The sequence below is a fragment of the Leishmania infantum genome, chromosome 36 (assembly GCF_000002875.2).
Source record: "Leishmania infantum JPCM5 genome chromosome 36".
Taxonomy (NCBI): Eukaryota; Euglenozoa; class Kinetoplastea; order Trypanosomatida; family Trypanosomatidae; genus Leishmania; species Leishmania infantum.
The window spans coordinates 495,804-505,347 of NC_009420.2; the positions used below are offsets into that span (position 1 = coordinate 495,804).

Sequence of the window (9,544 nt, forward strand, 5' to 3'; positions counted from 1 at the left end):
AGCGGAGAGTTTAGCAGCCCACACGGAGAAAAAAGGAAAAAAAGTCAGGACAGCAACGTGCGCCAGCGGTGATGAACCAACTCACACACATTCATGCACGTGGTTCATGCACAAGGAATAACGACGAAGTGAAGGGATTGCAGAAAGCAAGGAGGACAAGTCGTGCTCCCCCTCCATCCCCCTGAAAAAGAGACACCCTGGTCAGCCACACCCTGTTGCCCACTCTACTCACCAAAGACAGACACTACTGTGTACTAGACACCACCAAGCCCGACTAGAACTGTCAAGGGCAAGTAGAGGTAGTATCTGCATCGAGAGATCGTTGAGGGTCCCTTGCACAGCAGCAGTATGCACGTCTTGTAGCTGTTCTTCTCTGTGTCTCCATTCAGCGCGTGGTCGACCTGCAGGGCAAGCAGCGTGGGCACGCAGACATGAGATGCATCCCTCCAAAGGAGCCGCGGAAACTGGCGAAGAGAGAAGGGGGCAGGAAAAGAGCAGCAAGGAGAGACTTGCGAGCATGAGAGGCACAGCAAAGATCGGGGACGAGTCGATGGCCGTAAACCATGATTCAGGGCTCTTGGTAGGTGTTTGAAATGCGCTGACGCGGGTTTGACACCGGAGCGGTCGCATACGCACATGCAAGACGCACATACATGCAGAGACATATGCTGCTTTGTCTCAGACTTGAACGCACAGCCCTTGGCAGTGCAGCAGCCCGCGTCTCGACAAGAACCGGCCATACAGCTTGGGCTCGTACGGTCATAAGGGCTGGCATACGCGCACACACACGTACACACCCTGTGGCGGCGTCTTCTTTTTGCTGTTGCTGTCGCTGTTTGTAGTGCGCACCCTTTTGACGCACCGTCTTCGTTCCACGAGGATGGGGGGGGCGGGGACGACCTGCGATTCAAAACGTGAACGATTCAACAACGAAAACCGAAGGAGGAAAATACGCTAACGTACATCGAAGAGAGAGGCAAGGAGAGGCGTGGGTGATGACCACCAAACAAAAAAAACGTTAAAGAGATGCTCCCGCATGACCGAGAGACGAGCGAGAACAATGGGACGCAGCATGGCATCCGCTTTTCTTCACAGACAGAAGCAAGCAGGCGCCACCGGTGCGGCGTTCCTTCTCTTCCCCCTCCCCCCGCCCCCTTTTCTCTTGGCACCACACGCGGCCAAGACCACATCCTCCCTACACGCACACACACGCAAAACCAAAAGAAAAATGAGAGCCCGACTCGGGCCCAAGAGGAGAGGCAGCAAGTGGGCACAGACATCAGCCGCCAAGGAGGACAACATAACTAGCGGTGGGTGCTTGCTATGAGTGCTGGCAGTGAGATGCGCAGTGCATCGATGCCCCGTGGGTTCTCCAAAATGATGCCGCGGCAAGTGGGCGCATTACCAAGTCCCCACAGCGCCCGATTGCCGCTCACCAAAAGGCTATCAAGGTCCTTGTATTCCAAGATGATATGAATGAGGAGGTCAATCAGATACGCCATGCTGGCGGCTGCGTACTCCGGGGTGTTATTACACATCAGCTCAACCGTATGCGGGTACTGCGCCAGCTCTGCCACAAACCCGACGACTATTTCCATGAGAAAGATCTGCTTCGGCTTCTCTTCGATGAGATGGGTAATGTGCTCGATGACGTGCTGTTGCACCAAATCGCGTGCAAACTCCTCGTTAAGTCGCGCAAGGGTTGCAAAGAAGCTCAGCGCAAACTTCTGCAGCACGACGCTCTCACGGAACTGCTGAAAGCCGGGGTATAGCGCCTTCAACGCACGCGCGCCGTGAGCCTCAGAGAAGTTTGGCGCCGCACGGCACCCGACGATGTTGTGCAGCAGCACCACGCCAAACTCGAGCACCGTCTCGTTCGCAGGAAATGACTCCACAACGTCGAGGATGGTGTGCACGCCTTCCTTTTTGATAATGGTGGCTAGATGCGCCTCCTCGCCAATGCTCACATTCCAGAGAGCGCGTAAGCCGATCTCCGAAAGCTTCTCGTCGCTACAGAAGAGACTAAGGTTCTGCAGAATAACCTCGATGCCGCCATTCGAGGCGATACTCTTGACCAGCTGCGGCTTTGCCGTCAGCTCGCACAGGCGCCATATCACCTGCCGGGTCATGGACTTGCCTTTAAAGTTGGCGAGGATGGCGATGATGCGCGTGATGTCGTTCGTCAGGTACCACGTGTCCCACACATCCTCGAACGTGACGTCCTCCTGCGGGAGATGCGGCAGCTGCACGTTGGCGAAGAGGTGCTTCACAATAGAGATCAGCGACAGGATGCGGTTCACGACTCCCTCGCCATCTGCCCTGCTCTGCGATTGCAGGCCGACCAGCTGGCCGTGCTCGTTGAACGCAGGACAGCCAGCTGTCCTCCAGCCCCCGTTGGACTTGAGGAAGCTCACATTGCCGCGGCAGCGCAGCACTTCCTCGAAGCGCTTCTGCTCCACGTACGGCGCCTGCACGGAATCAAAGTTGCCCTCGCCGGTCGCGGATAGCGTGGAGGAGAAGGTCGCTTTTCCGTCCAATGGAGCTGCTGCGGTGCCGGCCACGTCTCCGATTGGGTGCTCTACGATCAGTACTACATCGCCTTCCTCCACAGGTGCCCACCCTTTCTCAGTGAGTGCCATGTGCACCGGTGTGACGTTGAACAGCGGCGCCTCCTCGCAGCTGATAAGGCAGTAGTCCATTTCTGGCGGATAGCGGGAGGCGAAGTAGTAGCGCTGCGGCTGCAGTTGCACATCCACGGCGCTTTTCTTGGTTCCCTCAAAGAACGTGGCCACAACGTGCGTGGCACGCGACTGCGTAGGGATAGCGGTGGCAGACGTCAGCAGCAGCCCCGGTGCCACCAGCACACCCGAGCCCACAGTCTTGTTCGTGTTCCGCTCACGAAGCCGGCATACCGCAGGGATATTGATGCGGTTGCTGTTCGTCAGAGTCGACGTCATTGGCACTAGTTTGCCCGCCCGTGTCTTGTGCGTGCACAAACGTCTGCGCACCCGTCTAACCAGTGAGGTGTGTCTCTCTACTTGCAGATCCAGCTTGAGGCCTTCGGAAACGAGGCGTGTGCCACGGCGCGGGGGAAAAGACAAGCGGTGACTGCACATGTGCATTATGCCCAGTAAGGATGAAAAGCGCAGAGAGCCATTCAGAAGACCGCGCGAAGAGAGAAGGGGGAGAGTGGGTTCTCGAGAAGCATGCCACCGGCATGCTGTGACGGCCTTTTCCATTTGGCCGATGAGTGACGTCATCACAGGGTGCGCAGAGCGCAGCGGTCGAGACAGTACACACGTGCCGCGTTGTTGTCCTTGCCCCGCAGCCGGGATCCACGTAGAGCGAAATAAAACGGTCCGTCGGCTGCGGAGGAGGTGGGCCAGCCATACACAAGCAGGACGCAGCGACAGAGAGGAGACCAGAGTGCATGCGTGAGGGGAGGAGAGGAGGAGAGGAGTATCGGCATGCCATCTCCTACTTTTTTTTGGTTCCGTTTCTGCTTTGTCGTTCAAAGAAGTGTACACGCCCGTGAATGTCACGTACACCCACACGGGGCGCAGAGAGGAAGACACGTATATCGCAAGCGACAAAGAGAAGTACATCACCGGCTCCCCACGACGAAGCGAATGGGCATCAGAGAGAAAAAGCAGAGAGCGTCAGTGCAACCTGCGCGCGATTGCGTCCTGCGATCGATGCTTTTCTGGGTCTTGTGCTGCAACCGTCCTCCGGCGCACCCCCCCCCTCCTTGTCCAATCCCACCCTGACAGCGCCCAAGATACCATTCTACAGCTGTCCCATAACCTCACGTGCATCGCGCGTCCACAGTTCTCCAAAGGTGAAGTAACGGCGACAGCTGAAGCAAAACGCTGCCTTCTCCGACGAGGTGCCGCTCTCCTCACGGCAGCAGGAGGTCAGCGGGGTAAGGCAGTTGGGACATGGCCCTCGTTCCACCTCCGTTGGCGTCATGACGTAGCGCGACGAGGGCCACGGCGTGCTACTGTTGACTGAGATGCTTGTGCGATCCTGCTCGGCGGTGGCCGCATCCGGCCTACGAATCGAGGAGACAGGGTGTCCGTTCACGTGCACCTGCAAGGTCGACGGGCCACGCGGGGTGTCATGAGCAATGGCGTACGAGAACGCGCCGCGCGGGGTGGACACTGGCGTGTAGCGCCGATACGGTGAGTTCGACGGCGACGAATGAGCGCCACTACCGGCTCTCGCGGATCGACTGCGTGGCTGTGCGTACGCCCGGTCAGAGATGCTGTACCGGCTACTCTTTCCCTGTCGATGCCACTCTTCGTGCTTTCGGCGAGCTTCTCGAGTGTGACTCAGCTGCAGCTGCACCTTTAGCTTATCCTCTGCCTCTTTGGACAAGAAGAGTAAGTTGCGTGTTTTGGCCAGCTCTTGCTGAAGTTTGGCGATCTGGGCATCTTTGCGTTCCTCCGCAGTAGGGTAGAGACGACACAACGCTGCCGGACGAGCGTGGCTTTCCGCCCCGCCGGCAGAGATGCGCTTCAGCTCCTGCTCCAGTGCACGGCGGTCATTGTTCGCAGCGCTCAGCTGCGCTTGAAGCCTGCCCAGCGCCTGGGTGTTGGCGTGAGCGTGCTCCATACGCTCCAGTACATCCCGATGGAGCGCCTTTAGCTGGCGCAGCTGCCCCGCCTGCGTGCGAATCACGGTTACGAGGTCCTCCAGCTTGCCGATAAGGTGCGCAGCCTGATGCAGAGCGCATGCCAGCTCGGGAGAGTCGGTGACCGGGCAAAGGTTCTCTGGGGCAGCCCAGTGGGTGAGTAGCGCGTCCGCCTGTTGATGCTCTTCGCTGGACTGCGCCTGAATCACTCGCGACTCGACGCAGTGCCGCAGCGATGCTAGCAGAGCCCGCATTGCAATCTGCAGCTCGCTCGTCAAGGCGCGGCCTTGTGCGCTGCAACCGCCTCCCTCCTCCTGGGCCACCACTACCGAAAGGTTCGCGACTGTGTACGCAGGCTCCACGGAGTCGTTGAGGCGGTAGCGACCGGCAGCACCGCCTGGCACTTCCACCCAGAGCTCCTGCTGCAACAGCACAGCCGCTCTCTTCTGTGCGTGGTGCGTCCTCCAAATGGCCCAGTACCGTTCTCGCAACGACATGTGAGCTGTACCTTCCACGTGTGCCGCCGCCACTCGCAGCGCAGCAAGCGGCAGCGCCTTCCGTTGCGGCGGTCCACCTTGCGATGCCTTGCTCTCCTGCGTGTGAGGCACGGCAGCGGCTGCCGGCACCACAGTTCCTACTCGTGTCGTTTGTGGCGTCGCCACCAGAGCAACCGCGGGACTAACAGGCGAAGCAGCCGTGGTGCTCGCTACTGTCGACGGTGTCGAAGCACTCGCGGTGCCACTCGCAGAGTTCCAATGACTTGGTGGGACGCTCACCGCAATAGACGGTGCGGCCGCACTGACCTGCGCAAAGGCCACCATCGCGCCGAAGCTCCCCGACTCCGCCGAGGAGCTCGCACCGCTCGTCGTAGGCTCACCAGCGATGTTCTTAGCGCATTGGGCAGCATAGCGCACCTCCGATTGCGCCATGACCTCCTCCTCGCCACTTTTGTACGTCTCCAGTATGCTTTCTACCCGCCCCACCGACGAGGCGGCACTGCCTGGAGCATTCGTGGTTGTTGGGCTGGCGCTTGGTGGTGTGTTGGACACACCGCCAGCGCCCGCAGTTGTCAACAGCCTGTGAGCCTCCTCTCGGTTCAGTGGGGCCGGCTCCGCTCCGTAGCGTCGCACGAGCTGCTGGATTGCCACCTCCTCCTTCCCAGAAAACTTCTTCAGCGTGCCATCAACCGTGTGCAGCTTCGCAGGGTTGTACGCGTTGTAGAAAGCGACTAGGCGCTCTCGGTAGTTACCACCGATCGCCATCGATTCCGCAGCGCTCGCCTTGTTTGGTGGGGCTACAGCTGTGGAAGCAGCTGTGTGGCGAGGCAGCGAGCCGTCCAGTGGAGACGTCACCGTCGCCAGCGGCCTTCTATCGGTATTTGGCAGCTGCGTTCCGACGGTGGAGTCGCCGTAGGCGCTGGCCACTGGTGGGGCTGCGGGTATGGTTGCTGCTACAACTTTCGCGGTGGTTATGAGGGGCACTGCGGCACCTTCCTTGACCTCGGGCACAGCCGCCACCTGTTTCTCGACAGCGGGCACTGCCGGACTTGCATGTGCCGAAGCTTCTGCATGAGTCGCTGATGACGTCAACTGCCGTCCCACGCCAGAAGCTGGCGCAAGCTGTTCCCTTGCCGCCTCCGGAACCTTAGTCGTTGCCACACGCTCAGTGGAGGGCTCTGGCCCGTATTTCTTCACCAGCTGCTGGATCACCTCTTCCTCTCGACCGGCATACCGCCTCAACGTCCCATTAACCTTGCTCAGCTTCGCCGGCTCGTACGTGGAGTAGATGGCTACAAGTCGATCATAGTACGACGGCTTCGTATGTGGATTGGCCTCGTCTGCCGAAGCGGAGTGCGATTGCGTGCTCTCACGCGCGTCGGGGCCGGACGACGGCAAAACAAGGGCTTTGGGAGACAGATCGACCTCCCCTAGAGCCGGCTCGGGCCCGTACCTTTTCACCAGCTGTTGCAGCACGTCTTCCTCGTAGCCGCGGTAACGGTCGAGTGCCACTTCGACCTTGTGTATCTGGCCAGGGTCGTACTTGATGTACATGGCACGCATGCGGCGCCGATACTCATCTGTCGCCCGCAGCGTGGTCATGAGAGACGGCGATGTGAACGCGATGGTGGTGCCGTCTAGCCTGCTAGCGTCCCCTGCAGCGGCGGTGCTGCACAAGAGCTGATTTTGCGTACTGCCACGCTCGGCGTCTGCACCGCTTTGCATCAGCATGAGGATGTGTGAATCACTCTGTTCGAAGTCCAGCTGAAGGGCCGAGGGGGTATCTGTGGGGCGTAGCGGGCCGGCAGCCGCGACAAGCTCCCCGGTCAGCGACGAGCGCCTTGTCGTGTACAAGTCATACGCATCGAGCGGCGTTGCCTTGCCAGCAGCTTCTTGGACCTTCTTGAAGATGGACTCGAAGCTGTCGGACTGCTTCGCCTCAAGAGAAATGGTAGATGCCAGTGGACCACCAACAATAGAGAACCTCATGGCTTAACGAGTCACGCAGAACCTTGACGATGATGTGGAGAGTGCAGCACACTTGAAGGAAAGAATAAACTAAGGAAGACGGCGACGAGACCAGTTGTCGTGGTGCGTCGCCGGTGCCAGCCACGCAGGTAGAGAAAGTCTTCGTGTACAGAAGGCGAACAGCAAAACAGACCAGCAGTAGCCTACTCTATGTAGAAGTACAACCCGTTGTCGCGCTACCACTGTGCTCCGAGTGTGGACAGTAGAGAGGTAGTAAGCTTGAATACAGGTTTCGGTGCAAAGCAAGCAGCAGAAGAAAGGGGATGCCCTCTGCAACGTGCGCGCCTTCGCTCGGCGTGCACACGCACAACAACACAGAAAAAAAGGCGTCTAAGCAGCAACGGCAAATGAAACGGAGCGAAGCGCGCACCCACACACAAGCGTAGGTGCGCGCGGGTGAATCGCACGTCGTACGAGGTCCTGGTGTCAACGACAGAGAGAGAGAGAAGTGCACACACGGAAGCAGCAGAGATGGTTGGGGGCAGTAGAGGCGCTGCGACATCAGCATTCCGCCACGCCTACGCGCTGGAGGGTGTCCCTCGAGTACGATGAAGGCGATGAATTGGTGTGATGGCGGCCGTAGAAACACGGCTTGAACGCCTACCGCCTCCTTTTGGCGCGTAAAAAGATGATGCGCTATGGAAGTGGTGCTCTTCTCTGTCTCTACACACTTCTTGTTTTCCCATGCACTTACTAGCGGAAGCGCTGCCTCCACGAAATCCACAGAGAAGCAAGACGCCAGCTCCCGCGCTGGGTACGGACACAGCAGTTCGCGAACGTAGACTAATAACCGCAAGAGGCAAACAGCACGATTCACCGCGTCACACTTTCTTGGATGCCCTGGCTCGCCGACTTGATGCGTTGCAGCATCGATCCGTACTCTCTTTGAAACACATGTTGACGCTCCAGTCGCATCGCGGCGTCGTCGGCGTAGCGGCAGCGATGCGGCTGGCTCCCGTGCAACTCCACCTCATCGCAAAGCGGAGTGAGACAGGGCTCGCGCAGGAGCGTCTCAGAATAGACCTCTCCTGAGGTGCGCATTTGCCTATGGCTGCTGAAGGTGCAGACATCGTCTTCGGTCCAACCGCACTTGGGGCAAGACCATCCACTACGAGGCCTACCGTCGGCTACGGACATCACCCACCGTCCGTGCCGCTCAGTGACGCAGAGGCTCACGATGCGCTGAAAGTCGGTCAGGGCATCGCAGACAAGCCGTGTGCGAGCCTCCATCTCTGCGCAAAGAACTTCCTGCACCTTCAGTGGGCAGCTACTACACGCTGCCGGCGCAAACTGTGAGCGGTATAGTCGCGGATCTTGGGTAAAGGTGCCATCAGACGGCACGCCAGGTACAGCAGCCGTGCAGTACATGTTTGGGACGTCAATCGAACACTCGCTGTACAGAGATCTACTCTAACGGAAAATCCGAACTCCCTTCAATGGTGAGGTAGGGAGAGGCGGTAGCAGCGAGGCGGGTTGGGCAACACGTGCTGTCTTCGAAAACAGGCCAGCGCACAGAGCGGACAGAGCTGTGGTTGATCCTCAGCGATCTACACTTTCGCTCACTTCCCTTCTTGTGTTTTACGCGGAGCGGAGGATACGATGCTGCTAGCCCTTACGCGCCACTTACTCTATCACCTGCGGCAGAGACACACACACGCGGGTCCGTCAAGAAAGCGCAGCAGGGATGTCGGGTAAACGCCTATGGGTGTTCAAAACAAAGGGCAGCGGCCAAGAGACCAAAAAAAGGTGACCGTCACACTCCAATGTAATTTGGTGCACAAGGCAGCTGGCAAGATCAGTACAGCAGGTACAATGAGAACAGGAGAGCGAAAGTTGCGGGCGAGATGACACACACGCGGACGAGCCCACCAGACACGCCGCCGACGCATGGCACCGATGGAAACGCCAGATGAAGACGGCGAGGCCATACCCCCTTCCCCACGGCCCGACCCGAGAAGGCCGTCGTGAAACAGGCCCCGGGGCGCGGGGATGCGGGGACTGCGCGGGCGCGCTGCCACGCACCGCTGGGGCGCGGCGTCCCGGCGGTGGGCAGGGCAAGGGCGGCGTTCGACAGGAAACGGCGCGAAGAGGCGCCGCACGGGACAGCGCCAAAGCGGGCACGCGTGGCGTCATAGGCGGCATCGTCTCCATCCGGCGGGGTGGGCTCCATGAGGCACCGATGCCGGATGCACGACGTGCGCAGCCCGAGGTGCGCGAGCGGGGCTCCTCCAGACCCCCATGCGGAGAGTCCCCGCCCCGCGCTACGGGATGCCGCGGGCTGAGGCGACTTGGGGGACTGGGGGGGGAGGGACGCATGGCATACAGGCAGGATGTGCAAGGTCGCACAGGTCCCACCCCCCGGCCTGCGGCTGGTGGCCTTCCTCCC

General features: G+C 59.6%; 2 protein-coding genes and 1 pseudogene across 3 annotated transcripts; all 3 read right to left on the reverse strand.

The window, feature by feature from the left end:
• Positions 1 to 1,304: 1,304 nt before the first annotated feature.
• LINJ_36_1430 (conserved hypothetical protein) lies at positions 1,305 to 3,122 on the reverse strand (the record flags this gene model as incomplete). The annotated part of the gene is made up of 1 exon (XM_001469430.1): positions 1,305 to 3,122. The coding sequence occupies one exon, from the start codon at positions 3,120 to 3,122 to the stop codon at positions 1,305 to 1,307; it is 1,818 nt and encodes a 605-aa protein (XP_001469467.1).
• Positions 3,123 to 3,786: 664 nt separating this feature from the next.
• On the reverse strand, positions 3,787 to 7,119 carry LINJ_36_1440 (conserved hypothetical protein; the record flags this gene model as incomplete). The annotated part of the gene is made up of 1 exon (XM_001469429.1): positions 3,787 to 7,119. The coding sequence occupies one exon, from the start codon at positions 7,117 to 7,119 to the stop codon at positions 3,787 to 3,789; it is 3,333 nt and encodes a 1,110-aa protein (XP_001469466.1).
• A 554-nt stretch (positions 7,120 to 7,673) lies between these two features.
• On the reverse strand, positions 7,674 to 8,388 carry LINJ_36_1450 (annotated as a pseudogene). Its single transcript is given in 2 exon segments — positions 7,674 to 7,972; positions 7,975 to 8,388. Coding segments are annotated over 2 exon segments (713 nt in total).
• Between the last annotated feature and the right edge of the window lie 1,156 nt (positions 8,389 to 9,544).